The 20,226-nt window shown below is 49.2% G+C and overlaps 2 protein-coding genes across 2 annotated transcripts in view; both read right to left on the bottom strand.

Annotated features, from left to right (window-relative positions):
- Positions 1-6,217, bottom strand: part of LOC306917953 (X-linked interleukin-1 receptor accessory protein-like 2) — a gene marked incomplete at its 3' end in the record, with an annotated part of 36,903 nt that extends 30,686 nt beyond the window's left edge. Inside the window, exons 1-3 of the mRNA XM_079530856.1 lie at positions 5,863-6,217; positions 5,464-5,633; positions 1,789-1,892 (exon numbers count right to left, since the gene is read on the bottom strand). Of these exons, the coding sequence (XP_079386982.1) occupies positions 1,789-1,892; positions 5,464-5,520 (161 nt within the window). The remainder of the gene's footprint in view (positions 1-1,788; positions 1,893-5,463; positions 5,634-5,862) is intronic.
- A 12,418-nt stretch (positions 6,218-18,635) lies between these two features.
- On the bottom strand, positions 18,636-19,673 carry LOC306917952 (uncharacterized protein; the record flags this gene model as incomplete). Its single annotated transcript, XM_079530855.1, has 1 exon — positions 18,636-19,673. One exon carries the CDS (start codon positions 19,671-19,673, stop codon positions 18,636-18,638), a length of 1,038 nt encoding a protein of 345 aa, XP_079386981.1.
- Between the last annotated feature and the right edge of the window lie 553 nt (positions 19,674-20,226).

Here is a 20,226-nt window from a genome sequence, read left to right as displayed (position 1 = left end):
CACGATACAGATCCCTGAGGGACTCCATCAACCACACATAGGGTTTAAGTGGATAAAGCAGTGGTTGTTTTGCACGGTGAAACGGACGCGCCGTGTTGAGTCATCACGTTGTGAGTCATTTGGGACAGCTCTGTAGTCGCCAAAACACGGCCTTCCTCGCCTTTTGTGCACACCACACACGTCCGCACACGCACACGCACACGCACATGCACACGCACGGACATCATCGCTTGTTGATTTTGGCCATGATTGCGGTATTCACATTATACTCAAATATTTTCACGTCAAGGACCCTCAAATTTAATTGGACCTAACCTTCTGAAAAGGTTTTTCAGAAGAATTTACTGACCTGGCTATATCGTTCAACCCTGGCAGGAGACCCAAGGGGTCCAGACCCAGGAGACCCAAGGGGTCCAGACCCAGGAGACCCAAGGGGTCCAGACCCAGGAGACCCAAGGGGTCCAGACCCAGGAGACCCCCAAGGGGTTCAGACCCAGGAGACCCAAGGGGTCACCAGACCCAGGGAGACCCCCAAGGGGTCCAGACCCAGGAGACCCAAGGGGTCCCAGACCCAGGAGACCCAAGGGGTTCTGACCCAGGAGACCCAAGGGGGCTCAGACCCAGGAGACCCAAGGGGTCCAGACCCAGGAGACCCAAGAGGGTTCAGACCCAGGAGACCCAAGGGGTCCAGACCCAGGAGACCCAAGGGGTTCAGACCCAGGAGGCCCCAAGGGGTCCAGACCCAGGAGACCCAAGGGGTCCAGACCCAGGAGACCCCAAGGGGTCCAGACCCAGGAGACCCAAGGGGTTCTGACCCAGGAGACCCAGGAGACCCAAGGGGTCCAGACCCAGGAGACCCAAGGGGTCCAGACCCAGGAGACCCAAGGGGTCCAGACCCAGGAGACCCAAGGGGTCCAGACCCAGGAGACCCAAGGGGTTCAGACCCAGGAGACCCAAGGGGTCCAGACCCAGGAGACCCAAGGTGGTTCTGACCCCAGGAGACCCAAGGGGTCCAGACCCAGGAGACCCAAGGGGTCCAGACCCAGGAGACCCAAGGGGTCTCCCACCAGAAGCAAAGACTTGAGTTAAAATGTTCCAACTGAAATAATATATATTAGAAACTTGCGCCACATTTTCACGATTTTTCAAAAATAGCAGATCCACAAGCTTGTACAGTAGATCTGCTAATGCTTAAAACACCAAAGGGGGGTTCCCGCCCAAAATGGGTTAACCCAACACACCGCGTGTCTCACCACGTTGCCTGCGGTGCTAAAGCTGTCCCTGGTGGTGGTATTATTGAACAGCCACAGCCACTACTGTCTGCAGTGCACTGGAAGGAAGGAGCCTTTAAATGAAACTGGAAGGAAGGAGCCTTTAAATGCAACTGGAAGGAAGGAGCCTTTAAATGAGGCGGTCTGTAATTGTGCAGCCAGGAGCGCTTTGTGGATGAGCACTGAGTTGATGACATCATTCACCTGGGTCTGGAGGAGAGACACACTGTGCACGCACGGGTCGCACGCACGCACTGCACGCACGCACTGCACGCACGCACACACTGCACGCCACGCCACAAACACCCAAACAAAAAACATAGGACAGGGGCCAACTATTATGGCCCAGGCCCAGAACTGTTGCCAAGAGCCATCTCTTTTAGATAGATCAATTTACTGACCTGGCTATCTTCCTACAAACATGCACGCGCACGCGCACACGCACACGCACACGCACACACACACACACACACACACACACACACACACACACACACACACACACACACACTCTTACCGTAGAACACAGGTGTAGAATCCGTTGTCCTGGAGTTCGGCCGATCTGAACCAGATGGAGTCTTCCTCTTTGCTCAGCCTGTGTCCAGAGAAGATGATTGGCTCCTGCAAGGGTGGACACAACAAGATGAGAGAAGATGATTGGCTGATCCTGCAGGGTGGATACAAGATGCAATGAAATCACACACGTGACAACAATCTGACCTCTCCACACATTCTCTCTTCACCGTTCATGATATTTCTGTGAGTGTGATCGAGGTTGTGGCGCCCCGGCGCCCGACTTGCCAGGTGTGAAATGAGACCAATTCACACCTAGGAAATCCCCCCCCCCCCCGCTCCCCCTTTCTCCGTGACATGCCCTCAATAGAGCGTCGTAGTCCCGCCCCCTTTCATGACGACGTGAGACCCAGAAGTTAATTCCCCGTTCATTTTCTCCACAGGCTTTTCAAAGAGTATTTATTTAAAGACGTTTACGCCGCAGACAAAGACAACTGGAGTTGTGACAACTCATGACAACAAACAGGTCTAGGTTCACACGGTCCAGTGGGAGGGGCCTAGGTTGGTACGGTCCAGTGGGAGGGGCCTAGGTTGGTACGGTCCAGTGGGAGGGGCCTAGGTTGGTACGGTCCAGTGGGAGGGGCCTAGGTTGGTTCGGTCCAGTGGGAGGGGCCTAGGTTGGTACGGTCCAGTGGGAGGGGCCTAGGTTGGTACGGTCCAGTGGGAGGGTCCTAGGTTGGTGCGGTCCAGTGGGAGGGGCCTATGTTGGTACGGCCCAGTGGGAGGGGCCTAGGTTGGTACGGTCCAGTGGGAGGGGCCTAGGTTGGTACGATCCAGTGGGAGGGGCCTAGGTTGGCACGGTCCAGTGGGAGGGGCCTAGGTTGGTACGATCCAGTGGGAGGGGGCCTAGGTTATTACGGTCCAGTGGGAGGGGCCTAGGTTGGTACGGTCCAGTGGGAGGGGCCTAGGTTGGTACGGTCCAGTGGGAGGGGCATATGTTATTACGGTCCAGTGGGAGGGGCCTAGGTTCTTACGGTCCAGTGGGAGGGGCCTAGGTTCTTACGGTCCAGTGGGAGGGGCCTAGGTTCTTACGGTCCAGTGGGAGGGGCCTAGGTTGGTACGGTCCAGTGGGAGGGGCCTAGGTTGGTACGGTCCAGTGGGAGGGGCCTAGGTTGGTACAGAATATACAGAGTAGCTCCTAGCTAGTGGCTATCAACAGAATATACAGAGTAGCTCCTAGCTAGTGGCTATCAACAGAATATACAGAGTAGCTCCTAGCTCCTAGCTAGTGGCTATCAACAGAATATACAGAGTAGCTCCTAGCTCCTAGCTAGTGGCTATCAACAGAATATACAGAGTAGCTCCTAGCCCGTGGCTATCAACAGAATATACAGAGTAGCTCCTAGCACCTAGCTAGTGGCTATCAACAGAATATACAGAGTAGCTCCTAGCACCTAGCTAGTGGCTATCAACAGAATATACAGAGTAGCTCCTAGCACCTAGCTAGTGGCTATCAACAGAATATACAGAGTAGCTCCTAGCACCTAGCTAGTGGCTATCAACAGAATATACAGAGTAGCTCCTAGCACCTAGCTAGTGGCTATCAACAGAATATACAGAGTAGCTCCTAGCACCTAGCTAGTGGCTATCAACATGTTACATTTCAACGACCCCCCCCCCCCCCCTCCTTAACTCTGACAGTGTGCCAATGGAACCAAATTGATTTGTACCTCCCTAAGGAGACGCCCGAGTGGCATCCTAACCAGATGCCCCGAAACACCTAAGCTGGCTCCTTTCCAGGCGAAGAAGCAGCGACTCTACTCCGAGTGTCTCTCTCGTGTGACTGAACTTCTCACCCTATCTCTAAGGGAGATGCCAGCCACCCGTCGGAGAAAGCTCATTCCGGCCGCTTTTATTCACGACCTTATTCTTTCGGTCATGACCCACACGTCATGACCATAGGTGAGAGTAGGAACACTTCATGACCATAGGTGAGACTAGGAACACTTCATGACCATAGGTGAGACTAGGAACACTTCATGACCATAGGTGAGAGTAGGAACACTTCATGACCATAGGTGAGACTAGGAATACTTCATGACCATAGGTGAGAGTAGGAACACTTCATGACCATAGGTGAGACTAGGAATACTTCATGACCATAGTAGGAACACTTCATGACCATAGGTGAGACTAGGAACACTTCATGACCATAGTAGGAACACTTCATGACCATAGGTGAGAGTAGGAACACTTCATGACCATAGGTGAGAGTAGGAACACTTCATGACCATAGGTGAGAGTAGGAACACTTCATGACCATAGGTGAGAGTAGGAACACTTCATGACCATAGGGGAGAGTAGGAACACTTCATGACCATAGGTGAGAGTAGGAACACTTCATGGCCATAGGTGAGAGTAGGAACACTACATGACCATAGGTGAGAGTAGGAACACTACATGACCATAGGTGAGAGTAGGAACACTACATGACCATAGGTGAGAGTAGGAACACTTCATGACCATAGGTGAGAGTAGGAACACTTCATGACCATAGGTGAGAGTAGGAACACTTCATGACCATAGGTGAGAGTAGGAACACTTCATGACCATAGGTGAGAGTAGGAACACTTCATGGCCATAGGTGAGAGTAGGAACACTTCATGACCATAGGTGAGAGTAGGAACACTTCATGACCATAGGTGAGAGTAGGAACACTTCATGACCATAGGTGAGAGTAGGAACACTTCATGGCCATAGGTGAGAGTAGGAACACTACATGACCATAGGTGAGAGTAGGAACACTACATGACCATAGGTGAGAGTAGGAACACTACATGACCATAGGTGAGAGTAGGAACACTTCATGACCATAGGTGAGAGTAGGAACACTTCATGACCATAGGTGAGAGTAGGAACACTTCATGACCATAGGTGAGAGTAGGAACACTTCATGACCATAGGTGAGAGTAGGAACACTTCATGACCATAGGTGAGAGTAGGAACACTTCATGGCCATAGGTGAGAGTAGGAACACTACATGACCATAGGTGAGAGTAGGAACACTTTTCTTAATTGTTTCTCTTGCAACATCTGGCAACACTGGTCAAAGCAGCAACAAGACGGAAATAGCAAGACAAGCCATCTCTCTGTTTTTTCAAAATAATGACTATCACTGTATAACCTGTACGAGTGGACGGGAACCCCATTTGGTGTTTTCAGCATTATGTTATACTTTAGCTATTGAAAAATAGCAGATCTACAAGCTCATAGCGCAGCACCGAGTGCTGCGCTATGAGCTTGTAGATCTGCTATTTTTGAAAAATACTGAAAATGTGGCTCACATCTTTATATAGTGTTTCACAGCAAACGTTTTTAACTCATAAAACGTGTGTGTGTGTGGGGGGGGGGGGGGGTTCTGGGGGGGGTCCCTGGAACAACATATGTTCAGATGGGGGTCGGCGGCCAATCACATATATTTTTGGGGCTCCTTTACATGAAAACGTTTGAGAACGACATGGACGTTTTCAGAAAACCGTCAGGATTTAGAAGACCTTTGTTGAATCGTCCTCAGGTCTAAAAATGTGATAATATTGTTCTCAATGCAGCAGCATTACATAAAGGACAGACAGACAACATAAACCTACATAAAGGACAGACAGACAACCTAAACGAATACCTCCGAGTCTCCTTTGTTCTTGTACCAGATGAGGCGCAGCTTGGCGTTGGTGGCCATGGTGTAGTTGGTGCGGATGTAGCTGTAGAACAAGGCACACTTCACCCGGACCGGCTCCCCGGCCAGAACCCGGTACCGCTTCAGGTCCACCGACCAGTCGATGCAGCCGTCCACTGGAAGGAAGGAACACACACAAAAATAATTATGCATTTAATCGCACTCATTTGTGTGTGTGTGTGTGTGTGTGTGTGTGTGTGTGTGTGTGTGTGTGTGTGTGTGTGTGTGTGTGTGTGTGTGTGTTCCACACACACATTTGCTTCACAGAAACTCTTCTCCATGTACACCTTCATTTAACATGTTCTTCACTATCACAATCATACACATGATGTCATCATTCCTCACCTGTAAACACTAAGCACACAGTCAGTCACAGACAGAAGGCCTTCATTTAGCAACACCTTTAGCAACACTGCACTCATTTAGCAACACCTTTAGCAACACTCTAGGCAACACTGCACTCATTTAGCAACACCTTTAGCAACACTCTAGGCAACACTGCACTCATTTAGCAACACCTTTAGCAACACTGCACTCATTTAGCAACACCTTTAGCAACACTGCACTCATTTAGCAACACCTTTAGCAACACTGCACTCATTTAGCAACACTCTAGGCAACACTGCACTCATTTAGCAACACTTTTAGCAACACTGCACTCATTTAGCAACACTGCACTCATTTAGCAACACTGCACTCATTTAGCAACACTGCACTCATTGCTGGCAGCAGAACTCTGGTGGTCCTGAACAGGACCCCTGCTGTCCAACCTGTGCCTGCATGCACAGTGAGTGTTTAGCTGCCCAACGAATTGCCAGTCCAAAAGAGTAGTGTAGTGTCACTCAGAGTCATTGTAATAAGAATGATAAACTGTTTCACAGCTTTAGTAAATGTACAGTATATTGTACAGTAGTAAATGTACAGTATATTGCTCTTGATCAACCACAGTTTTCAGAATAATGTAACCAACATCCCACAATGAAATGAAATAAAATACGACAATGCACTTTATCAAATAGGCCAGGGGTTCTCTCTCACGGGTTGAGAACCCCCAAAATATTGTGGGGGTCCCCAAATTATATATCAACAAAAGTGTGTGTGTGGGGGGGGGGGGGGGGGGGGTTACAGACCCATAAGGGTCCATTTGGTTCACTTTGTAGCCTACACTCTCCGAGTTACAGACCCATAAGGGTCCATTTGGTTCCTAATTATCATTTAGCTGGGGACCCCCTGGAACTCTCTCAAGTGCCATTAGGGGTCCCCGGACACCATTTTGGGAACCACTGCTTCACACCACTGCAAACCCCCAAGTCTGCGTGCGTGCGCAAAAAAGAGAGAGAGAGAGAGAGAGAGAGAGAGAGTGAGGAGTGTGTGTGTGAGTGTGAGTGTGTGTGTGTGTGTGTGTGTGTGTGTGTGTGTGTGTGTGTGTGTGTGTGAGTGTGAGTGAGTGAGTGAGTGAGTGAGTGAGAGAAAGAGAGAAAGAGAGAAAGAGAGAGAGAGAGAGAGAGAGAGAGAGAGAGAGAGAGAGAGAGAGAGAGAGAGAGAGAGAGAGAGAGAGAGAGAGAGAGAGAGAGAGAGAGAGGTCACCTGGAATGGAACAGAACACACATTTAAAACCACAAGTACCACAATGCATCAGGGGTCACGTTGTGTGTCAGGGTCGAAAGTTCGAACAGAGGATGAAAGATCACAGGTCACAGCGCAGCAGGTGCAGAGACAAGACAGAATTACCGTGTGGGGGTCCCTCTACTGTACCCTCTACTGTACTGTCACTACTGGCGCACCCGAAATCACCATATACAGTTAATATGTGCGTGTGTGTTTGTGTGTGTGTTAGGTTGCACACAGGTGGTGAAAAACAACCATGTTGTTTTCGTGCTCAGACACAGCCAGCCAGCTACCTAGATAACCAGCCACACACATAGCTCAGTAAGGGAGTGGTTGCACCACTCAAAAATGCCATGAAAAGGTTGAAACAAGAGTGTATGCTGGACAGAGAATGAGCAGGACTCTCTCTCTCTCTCTCTCTCTCTCTCTCTCTCTCTTCCCCCCCCCCCACCCCCCCCCCCTCTCCCTCCCCCCCCCCCTCCCTCCCCCCCCCCCCCCCCCCCCCCCCCCCCCCATTCTGTTATGACCCCTGTCTGGCCCCCTCATGGAAAAGAAAAGAGGAGAGAAAAACTCAGAGAAACGACTCCAGTGGATTTTCAACACGGGGTCTCTCTGGGGCAGACGGCCTGTCACATCACCGCCCCCTGGAGTCAGTCGGTGGCAGTGCGCTCTACGTGACTACGCCCCCTGCAGTCAGTCAGTGGCAGTGCGCTCTACGTGACAACGCCCCCTGGAGTCAGTCAGTGGCAGTGCGCTCTACGTGACAACGCCCCCTGGAGTCAGTCAGTGGCAGTGCGCTCTACGTGACAACGCCCCCTGCAGTCAGTCAGTGGCAGTGCGCTCTACGTGACAACGCCCCCTGGAGTCAGTCGGTGGCAGTGCGCTCTACGTGACTACGCCCCCTGCAGTCAGTCAGTGGCAGTGCGCTCTACGTGACAACGCCCCCTGCAGTCAGTCAGTGGCAGTGCGCTCTACGTGGCAACGCCTCCGGTCCAAACCGCTGTCAAGAGTCGTATTATATTATATTATATTATATGTTCTGACGCCGTGAAGTCAGAACAAATACTTTATTTCCTGTTTAACCCATTTAGACCTGGTGGGAACGATTCTACAAATGTCTTCTAAATCCTGACAGTTTTCTGAAAAACCCCATGTTTCTACGTACGTCAGTACTTCATGTCAAATAATTAAAAAAATATATAAATTGGCCGCCGACCCCCCATCTGAAAATATGTTGTTCCAGGCACTGCTCCAGAAGCAAAGATTTGAGTTAAAAACGTTCTGAAAGAACATAATATTCAAAGATTCGCGCCACATTTTCGCGCCACATAAATAGCAGACCTGCAAGCTCGTAGCGGCGGCGGCAGTGTGTGAGACGAGGGACGCCAGGGCAGTGTGTGAGACGAGGGACGCAGGGCAGTGTGTGAGACGAGGGACGCCAGGGCAGTGTGTGAGACGAGGGACGCCAGGGCAGTGTGTGAGACGAGGGACGCAGGGCAGTGTGTGAGACGAGGGACGCCAGGGCAGTGTGTGAGACGAGGGACGCCAGGGCAGTGTGTGAGACGAGGGACGCAGGGCAGTGTGTGAGACGAGGGACGCAGGGCAGTGTGTGAGACGAGGGACGCAGGGCAGTGTGTGAGACGAGGGACGCAGGGCAGTGTGTGAGACGAGGGACGCAGGGCAGTGTGTGAGACGAGGGACACCAGGGCAGTGTGTGAGACGAGGGACGCAGGGCAGTGTGTGAGACGAGGGACACCAGGGCAGTGTGTGAGACGAGGGACGCCAGGGCAGTGTGTGAGACGAGGGACGCCAGGGCAGTGTGTGAGACGAGGGACACCAGGGCAGTGTGTGAGACGAGGGACGCCAGGGCAGTGTGTGAGACGAGGGACGCCAGGGCAGTGTGTGAGACGAGGGACGCAGGGCAGTGTGTGAGACGAGGGACGCCAGGGCAGTGTGTGAGACGAGGGACGCAGGGCAGTGTGTGAGACGAGGGACACCAGGGCAGTGTGTGAGACGAGGGACGCAGGGCAGTGTGTGAGACGAGGGACACCAGGGCAGTGTGTGAGACGAGGGACGCAGGGCAGTGTGTGAGACGAGGGACGCAGGGCAGTGTGTGAGACGAGGGACACCAGGGCAGTGTGTGAGACGAGTGATATGAAGCCCTTTCCACTGGACTAATGCACCGTGTTAGCCCATTGTTTGCACAAGGCTCAACAAACACATTAGCCTCGTGGCTCACATTTAACACCTTATACCGTCACCCTCGCATCTCAGCCCTGCTGTTGTGGGCAGGGGAGGATTATCCAACGGGCCTGTTGGGCCCAGGCCCAGGGGTCCCTGAGCTAGGGGGGGGGGGGGCCCTGAGCTTGAGCGTCTGCATGACCGCAAAGAGGCTCAAGCTCAGGGGCCCCCCAAAAAAGGGGTAACAGTGAATAACAGTGACACACACGGTTATTAACAATGGGCTTATTCATTTGTGTCAAAGTGTTTAAACCCCTCATATCAGTTTGGATTTATTTGGCTTAGTTTTTGGCTCTTTATTATTTTGTAAGCAATCCCTTGCTGTACATCCTGAACATCGCAGGCCTATATGCTATATGTCATCATTGATATCGTACACGTGTGCAGACAGTATGCGCCGCGTTGGGAAGAGATGGCACGGCGGATCATCATTTATAGATCCGCCTATATGGTTGTGGGCGTCGCCTTTATAAGCGGTGGAAAGTAACTAAGTACATTTACTTTATACTGTACTTAAAGCATGCTATAAGCCAGGGGTTCTCAACCCGTGGGTCGCGACCCCTCGGGGGGTCGCCACATTATTTTAGGGGGTCCCCAAATTATTTTCAAAAAAAAAAAAAAAAAAAAAAAAAGTTATTTTTTTTGTTTTTTCACGATTTTTCAAAAATAGCAGACCTACAAGCTCATAGCGCGCCACTCGGTGGCGCGCTATGAGCTTGTAGATCTGCTATTTTTAAATAGCTAAATTATAACAATGCTTAAAACACCAAAAGGGGTTCCCGCCCAAAATGGTTTAAGGTTATTGTAGCAGTCAATTTATATTGGGGGTCGGGAGGGGGCGGGGGTCCCGAGACGTTGCCAAAGCATTTTCGGGGGTCCCCGGCCAGAAAGGTTGAGAACCCCTGCTATAAGCAATATTATGTCCAATTTGTAATGACCTTTTGTATTTGTATTGGTACTCAGGACAGTCAGAAATAGGTAAAACGTTCCCCTCAGAAATATGAGTCTCTGTGACACATCTAGGGGCCGCAATCTGCATTCAAAGATTTTGCTTTAATAGAAGCTTTTTCATTGCTCAAAGCTCAAAGCTCACAGCGCGCTGCAGCACGACGCGTTGTGAGCTTGTGGATCTGCTTTTTTCATCCAGTGCTTCTGTTAAGTACTGTTAACACCATGGAGGCCCAGGACGGAGATCATCGTCAAGTTCAAGGTCATGGTCAAGTGCCCAAGCCGGAGATTGATAAATAGGACGGAGATTAATGATATCAAAACCGATCGCATCGCTCCACAGTCTAGGAGCGCTTTTTGTCCGATCCGATGACGTGTCAAACAGTGACACGTCATAAAAAAAATTCCCTGCCTGTTTAGCTGACGAAAACCTTAAAACGTCCATAACTCGCGATCTAAATCATCCCGTCTAATTATGAAAAAAGATCCTGTGTTAGAAGGCGCTCCGCGGTCCAGTCGCTAGTCGCGATAGATTTATTCTTACCTCCTGTTGTTGTCGATCGACTCTAGAGTGGTGTGGCTATTGTTAGCTGCTACACAGACATTCACAACAACTTCCGGTGCGCCGGTAAAAGTGGTCCGGGCGCTATAAATGATGGGCACATTTTATTAATGGATTAAATAGGCCCGGGCAAGCAAGGTGTTAAGTACAGTACTTGAGTACATGTACTTGGTTACTTCCCAGCATGGTGCTATGAGTGCTGCAGCACAGATCAGACATGCAGGGTATACTTCCAGACTGCACGATAAGTCATTGTTAACATATTTACCACCATCTTAAACGTGTCCGCCAGTAATTTGTGTTGAGCCCGGCGGCTGGCGCTGGATTTATCAGGCCGATCTACATGGATTTACAGAGTGGAATTTATTACCCTCCACGTACCCTCCTGTTACCGCCCATAGATCTGCCTGTTATAACTTAACCCATTCTGGGCGGGAACCCCTTTTGGGTGTTTTAAAGCATTATGTTGTACTTTAGCTATTGAAAAATAGCAGACCTACAAGCTCATAGCTTGTAGCTAGGGGGGGGGGGGGGGGGGGGGTCCCTGGAACAAGATTATTTTCAGACAAGGGTCGGCGGCCAATTACATATAATGTTTGGGGTCCCTGACATGAAATATTGAGAACCGATATATAAACTAATCAGAAAACTGTCGTCTAGCCCAAATGGGTTAAGTCCTCCTCCTTCCTCCCGCGGCTAGAAAGAGATTTAGTGCTGCTGGCACATAGACAGTGGCGTGCACAGATAGACACTAGGGGTGCTAGAGCACCCCCTGCCCTTTTGGCAATGTGCCCTTTTTTTTTTGATTTTTCAAAAATAGCAGACCTACAAGTTCATAGCGCGCCACTCGGTGGCGCGCTATGAGCTTGTAGATCTGCTATTTTTCAATAGCTAAAGCATAACATGATGCTAACACCAAAAGGGGTTCCCGCCCAAAATAGATTAAGGCAACCGGCCGGTTCCACGCGCTGCACAAGGTGCCCTTTTTTAACTTGAGCACCTGCCCCTCTAAATGTCTGTGCACGCCACTGCTGCGAGGCACGTGCATGCACGACACACGCACGCACGCACACACACAATATCACAATCAACAGATTTAGTGTTCACTGTCTGTCTGCAAATTGGCTAAACAGGTGGAAGCCATACTCTGCCCCTATACTAAAGGGTTCATTTTCTCCTCTACCCCAGATTTGAACCTGGTTTCCTGTGGAAGTGCTGTTTCTTGAGAGCCCCTCCCATGCAGCTTTCCTGTGGAAGTGCTGTTTATTGAGAGCCCCTCCCATGCAGCTTTCCTGTGGAAGTGCTGTTTATTGAGAGCCCCTCCCATGCAGCTTTCCTGTGGAAGTGCTGTTTATTGAGAGCCCCTCCCATGCAGCTTTCCTGTGGAAGTGCTGTTTTATTGAGAGCCCCTCCCATGCAGCTTTCCTGTGGAAGTGCTGTTTATTGAGAGCCCCTCCCATGCAGCTTTCCTGTGGAAGTGCTGTTTATTGAGAGCCCCTCCCATGCAGCTTTCCTGTGGAAGTGCTGTTTATTGAGAGCCCCTCCCATGCAGCTTTCCTGTGGAAGTGCTGTTTATTGAGAGCCCCTCCCATGCAGCTTTCCTGTGGAAGTGCTGTTTATTGAGAGCCCCTCCCATGCAGCTTTCCTGTGGAAGTGCTGTTTTATTGAGAGCCCCTCCCATGCAGCTTTCCTGTGGAAGTGCTGTTTATTGAGAGCCCCTCCCATGCAGCTTTCCTGTGGAAGTGCTGTTTATTGAGAGCCCCTCCCATGCAGCTTTCCGGGATTGTGTGAACACAAACAGTGGCTTGTGATAGAGGGTATACGCATGCTTAAAGGGGTAGTGAAATGAAAAATACGTTTTTCACACTTTTAGACCATATCCGTGGTCATCATATGGGCATACCTAACAATGGATGCCAAGAAAATGGGAAAATTCTCATTTTTGTGTGTTTTTATATCAAAGGTCCATAAAAATATATTTTGTATTACTTCCTGAAAACGAAAACGTGCTGCGTGATGAAATAAAATAAAATAAAATGAAGCTCACCCGTTTAATTCCCCATATGTGCGCATCCGTGCAGCACAGCTGCTATTGAGTACAGAAATCCTCCGTTTTTATTCCCATTCAAGATAACATCCAGAGAGTGTATTACTCTGTTTCAACTTAATCATCACGCTAAAATATGTATCTGAAAACATTATAGGGTAGAAATAAGCCACATGTACAGTAAACTGGTACAGCTGGCCGTCTATCTGAATGCCAGAGTCTGAGCAATGATGTGTTTCAATATGCACATAACGCAGGAGGCAGCAGGACGTCACAGAACGCAGGAGGCAGCAGGAGGCAGCAGGACGTCACATAACGCAGGAGGCAGCAGGACGTCACAGAACGCAGGAGGCAGCAGGAGGCAGCAGGACGTCACATAACGCAGGAGGCAGCAGGACGTCACAGAACGCAGGAGGCAGCAGGACGTCACAGAACGCAGGAGGCAGCAGGACGTCACAGAACGCAGGAGGCAGCAGGACGTCACAGAACGCAGGAGGCAGCAGGACGTCACAGAACGCAGGAGGCAGCAGGAGGCAGCAGGACGTCACATAACGCAGGAGGCAGCAGGAGGCAGCAGGACGTCACAGAACGCAGGAGGCAGCAGGACGTCACATAACGCAGGAGGCAGCAGGACGTCACATAACGCAGGAGGCAGCAGGAGGCAGCAGGAGGCAGCAGGAGGCAGCAGGACGTTGCTTTACTTAAAGATGACAATGATTCAGGGGTTATGATTAGGATCAGGACATTTAGAGCTCAGGTTTAGGTGTAGAATTATGCTTAGTTTGGGTAAAAAAACATAAAGATCTCCTCACAAGTAATACAAAAGTGTACGTGTGTGCGTGCGTGCGTGCGTGCGTGCGTGCGTGCGTGCGTGCGTGCGTGCAATGAATGAATAGCCGGTGGCTTTTTTTTGTGGCTGCGAATTAATGAATTTACACAAATTAGAGGTGCAACACAACCTCTTAACACGTTGGTGTGAAACTGTGAACGCACAACACAATCACACGCACGCGTTACAAATAAAGTAACGATAAATGACCATGTTTCTCAATTTGAATACGGACTGCCTTTAGTCAACACAGTACAGTCAACACAGTCTGCACGCACGCACGCACGCACGCACGCACGCACGCACGCACGCACGCACGCACGCACGCACGCACGCACGCACGCACGCACGCACGCACGCACGCACACACACACACACACACACACACACACACACACACACACACACACACACACACACACACACACACACACACACACACACACACACACACACACACACACACACACACACACACACACACACACACACACACACACACACACACACACACACACACACACACACACACACACACACACACACACACACACACACACACACACACACACACACACACACACACACACACACACACACACACACACACACACACACACACACACACACACACACACACACACACACACACACACGGAGGTGTTGATGTCTTACTACAGTGCACGGCAGAGAGCGCCTGCTGCAACACTCCAGATTAAAAGGCGGTCTCAAAGGTGCAACGTCTCAACAGTGTCATCATGCAACCCAGAGAACAGCCAATCAGCAAACACTAATACATCCATTCACCTGTAGTTTTAGTGATGTCCCCACAGACAGAGCAACGTCCCCACAGACAGAGCAACGTCTCCACAGACAGAGCAACGTCTCCACAGACAGAGCAACGTCTCCACAGACAGAGCAACGTCCCCACAGACAGAGCATCGTCTCCACAGACAGAGCATCGTCTCCACAGACAGAGCAACGTCTCCACAGACAGAGCAACGTCTCCACAGACAGAGCAACGTCTCCACAGACAGAGCGACGTCTCCACAGACAGAGCAACGTCTCCACAGACACAACGTCTCTACAGACACAACGTCTCCACAGACACAACACTCCACAGACACAACGTCTCCACAGACACAACGTCTCCACAGACACAACACTCCACAGACACAACGTCTCCACAGACACAACGTCTCCACAGACACGTCTCCACAGACAGAGCAACGTCTCCACAGACAGAGCAACGTCTCCACAGACAGAGCAACGTCTCCACAGACAGAGCAACGTCCCCACAGACAGAGCAACGTCTCCACAGACATAGCAACGTCCCCAGACAGAGCAACGTCTCCACAGACAGAGCAACGTCCCCACAGACAGAGCAACGTCTCCACAGACAGAGCAACGTCTCCACAGACAGAGCAACGTCCCCACAGACAGAGCAACGTCTCCACAGACAGAGCAACGTCCCCACAGACAGAGCAACGTCTCCACAGACAGAGCAACGTCCCCACAGACAGAGCAACGTCTCCACAGACAGAGCAACGTCTCCACAGACAGAGCAACGTCTCCACAGACAGAGCAACGTCTCCACAGACAGAGCAACGTCTCCACAGACAGAGCATCGTAACGGACACCTTTTAAGTTTAAACACATGCAGCCGTCCACGACTCTGTCCGCGGAGAGAGGCAAGTTAGAGGACAACTTTGTTTTTTATCAACCAAGGTTCATGTTTTAGGTTAATTGTTATATAGAGAAAGTTAAAGATGTGTTACTTCATTTTCATTTGCTGCTTTTTTTCCTTTTAGCAATTTTAGCTATATATATATCAAGGTCAAGGTCAAGTTTATTCATATGTCCCAAACTGGGCACTTTTTTTACAGCAGATAATAAAAGCTCTCAAAGACATTACAAACAGTACAACATACATAACAACAGACATACGTATACATTATCACAAGATACAAATATTACATTAAATATAAAGTGCAACCAGGGCTAAAGTGCACCGAGTGTAACTACCTCTACCTCCTCCTGCTTCCCTTGTTGATGGCACGGATGGAGGTAGGTATGAATGAAAATTTGTACCTGTTGTACCTGTTTTGTAACAGGGGTTTTTAACCATTGGCCGGATGGCAGGAATTCATATTCCCGGTATAGGGGGTGAGAGCTGTCTGCTCTGATACATGATGCTTTTCCTAGCACCTGCTCATCATACAAATAGCTCAGGGAGCTGAATTTTGCCCCCACAATTTTGCTGGCCCCCTTAACAACCCCGTTAAGGGCATTTTTCTGTCTGACACCAAGGTTACCATACCAGCAAATGGCAGCAAAGGTGAGGACAGACTCAATGAAAGATCTATAAAATAAAATCATAAGTGATTTATCGACCTGAAATTTGGCCAACTTTCTTAGGCAGAAAAGGCGCTGCTGGCCTTTCTTACACACCATTTCAGTGTTGCAGTCGAATTTGAGACGATTGTCTATTATTGTCCCGAGATATTTGTAACTAGTTACAACCTCTACTGACTGGCCATCAATAACACTGCTCTGAGGAGCAGGTGGACATCGACGGAAATCAATAAACATGTCTTTGGTCTTTGTGACGTTGAGTTGTAAAAATGCCTCTTCACACCAAGAAACAAAATCATCCACAACTGGGCCATGGCTGACCTCACCATCACCCAACAGACTAACAATGACAGAATCATCAGCAAATTTAATAATGTGTCTGTCGGCATATTGACTTCTGCAATCATTTGTGTACAGAATGTATAAGAGTGGGGATAGTACACAACCTTGGGGTGAACCGGTGGATGATGTTAATTCACCAGACAGCTTCCCATTCACCCTTACCCTCTGGGTTCTATTTGTGAGGAAATCCAGAACCCAACCAACGATACCAGAGTCTAAGCCAAAGTTGTTAGCTAGTTTTCCGACTAGTATGTGTGGCTGAATGGTGTTGAAGGCTGATGAGAAGTCAACAAAAAGCAGCCTAGCATGTTTCTTGCTAACTTCCAGGTGTTTGAATAGAAGGTTCAGTAAGGTGACGGTAGCATCGGACACCCCTCCCCTAGCCCTGTATGCAAATTGCATAGGGTCCAGGTAACACTCTGTTTTTGACAAGAGCTCTTCTTTAACGAGTCTCTCAAATGACTTCATAACCACAGATGTTAAAGCCACAGGTCTGAAGTCATTTAGAGCCTTGGGACGAGGGTTCTTGGCTACTGGCACCACAGTGGAGCGCTTCCATAAAGATGGCACCCTCTGCTGAGTAAGAGATAATTTAAATATAAAATGAAAAATAGGGCCAAGCTGTTCTGCACAGACAGTGAGCAGACGGCCACCAATATTATCAGGGCCTGGACTTTTCTTAGGTTTACACTTTTTAAAACACCTAATCACACTAAGCTCATCGAAAGAGACATCGTGAACCTTGGATGTCATCAACTGCCCTTTCAGCTCAGAGTGTTGTTCTTTAAAGTCATGAACATCAAATCTTTGAACTCATTAAATTCTTCTGCTAGCTGCAGATCTGAATTATAGCCACCAAGCTGTATCTTAGTCCTGCCCTCATCCTTGAGACCTACAATAGTTTTCATACTACTCCAGGCAGAGCCCAGATTGTTCATCCTGAGCTGATTTTCTATTTTGTCTTTATATCTAATTTTCCCGGCTCTGATTTCTCGTTTAATCTCTTTCTATATATATATATATATATATATATATTTTTTTTTACAAAGTGTTACAGCGCTTTCTTTATTAATATTTACTATATTCCTATTAGACCCCAGGAAATTACATCTGGCCACAAAAGATCACACTGAATGTCGCACTGAATTCATCTACTGTGACATTTCATCATTCACCAATCGGACTTGTCCTAATTTACGTGGAATCTTTCACAGATTTTCCTACTAGGCTGAGGAATATATCCTAGCCTTTTCACATTGGCCTGTTATAGCGCCACCAACAGGTGGATTTTTGCAAAACACATTTTTGGAACAAAATGCCTCAAAACATCCAATTGCCATCCAAGGCGTAAGAAGAAATGTCACCCTTTTCACATTGGCCTATTATAGCGCCACCAGGAGGCCGCAACCTGACCTGGTGGAGACCTGTGCTCCAAGGGGCACTTTTTCTAGTTCACCGTCAATCTTTTTTTTTCTCATCACCTGACAGGGGAAGTTTCCCTGGTTGGACGTAGCGCGTGGAAGGAACACATTATTCCAACCAGTTCCTTTCCCCTCCATCAGGCGCCCCGGCTGGCCAGGGGGAGGCAGTATAGAGACCAGTTCCTTTCCCCTCCATCAGGTGCCCCGGCTGGCCAGGGGGAGGCAGTATAGAGACCAGGATTACTGCATGTTTTTTGTGAGGGTACCTACCCTAGGGGACAGACACGGGGTAACTCCACACAGAGGAAGCATTTTGCCAAAAAATAAAAAAGGAAAATTTATATAGCGCTTTTATCCAAATCGCTTTACATAGATTGTGCATTACATTCACACACACACATTCACACACTGATGGTGGAGGAAACCATGCAAGGCACCAACCTGCACATCAGGAGCAATCAGGGGTTCAGAGTCTTGCTCAAGGACACTTCCAAACTAACTCTGGGGGAGTCCCACAGGGATCGAACCGGGAACCTCACGGTTTTCCCATCCAGTAAGTCTGAGCCAATGCCGCCCCGTGCCAACCACAGCGATGGTTGATGACAGGTTGGAGAGAACACACCCCTCCCCCCCCCCCCCCCCCCCCCAGCCCACAGCGTCCCCGGTGACCTTCTGTCTGTGAGACGACAGCGCCACCCACTGTCACCATTCATCGCTGCGGCTGCAGGGTCTCCATTCGTTCAGTCATCGTCCATTAAGTTATTGTTATTTATGCAGCCTTTTATTTGTTGCAGTGAGCTGCTGTTTGCTAGTCATGGCTGCCAGTTCCCACCTGATGTTGTGTGGGAGTCCAGACTGATCCAGACCGTACTGAATAACTGCTAGCTTACATAATGTCTTGAGGCTCGGAATGAAGTCTAAGACATACAGGTCACCAGGGGTGTTATCTCCTCCAAAGAGGATGATACGATCTCCCAGCATGCAACAGCACATCCTACATGTGAAAGACGGGCCTTTCCCCTTGGGCTCAACCTTCTTCCAGGAGAACGTCTCTGGGTTGAACTTCCACATGTCATTGAATGTCTGAGAGTTCCAGCCACCAAATATGTACAGCTCTCCATTGTAAGTAAAGGCTGAATGACCACAGCGTCCTTCTGGAAGAAGCTGTGCAGAAGGCGTGTTCACCCAGAGGTTGGTCTCTGTGTCAAACACTCTGATGGTGTTGTGGTACTGACACCACCTGCCCCAAAATACAAACATCTTTGTCCCGATGATGGTGGCAGAGTGACGCCATGAAGCAGGAGGTGGAGTTCCTCTGGTGTTAATTGAAGTCCAGACCATTGTGCTGGTGTCCAACTTGTAGATGTCATTCAAGCATTCAGTCCATGTCAATCCTCCATGGATAAACATGACCTGCCCCAAGACACAGGCTGAGTGGTTCCTCCTCCCCTCCGGAACAGTCCCAGAAACATGTGCTTTGAACCATCTGTGGGCGTCGACATCAAATGCATAAAGCACGTTGCAGTAACTTGGGTTAGTGCACCCTCCCCAGAGGTAGACAGTATATTCTATCAGCACAGCTGTGTGGCCCTCACGCCAGGAGGGAACCTCGAGGTGAGGTTCTCCTGTTCGAGGCGTCACCTTCCTCCAGCATAAAGACACTGTGTTTAAGACGTGTACTTCAATGTGATCTCTTTCCCTCTGATATCTGTCTCCTCCAAAGCAGTAGATCTCGTGTCCGACCACCACAGCAGCCTGGTTCTCCCTATGTTCCCCTTCCAGATGTATCGTCCAGTGAAACATTTCATACAGCAGCTCCACCGTCAATGAGTGTTGACAACTAGTTTACAGATGAACTTGTTAGGATGAAGGCAGCTCGGTTTCCTCGTTGCAAGTCACTAACTGATGTTTAGTGTATCGAACAATCTTTTTAAACAACAATGATGCGGTTGTGATGTCGTTGCATTATTACGTCATATTGTAGGATAGTTAATGGCGCTACGCCATCTGATTGGCCATTTTGGCAACATGTAAATATTAGTAATTTGACATTCATTAGTTTCATATTTTTTTCCAGACTTATGTCAGTAGGCTATTCACCAGGAGGCAGATTTTTTCATATTACTCCTCCAGATTCTGTCCACAAATCCCCCAAATCGTTACACACTATCTCTATAGTCATGTTTTCAAGACGGATCTGTCCGGTATTTCATATTCCATCCTAATTGGCTAACATTGGCTTTCAAAGTTTGCAGGATTGGCCCGTTTTGAACAAAACGCCTCAAATCATGAACGCAGCGTGCAATTTACGTGACATCTTTCACGGACTTTCCTACCAGGCTGAGGAATATATCCC

The sequence above is a fragment of the Electrona antarctica genome, assembly GCF_951216825.1.
Source record: "Electrona antarctica genome assembly, contig: scaffold_262, whole genome shotgun sequence".
Classification (NCBI taxonomy): domain Eukaryota; kingdom Metazoa; phylum Chordata; class Actinopteri; order Myctophiformes; family Myctophidae; genus Electrona; species Electrona antarctica.
This window is presented reverse-complemented; position numbering and strand designations above follow the sequence as displayed.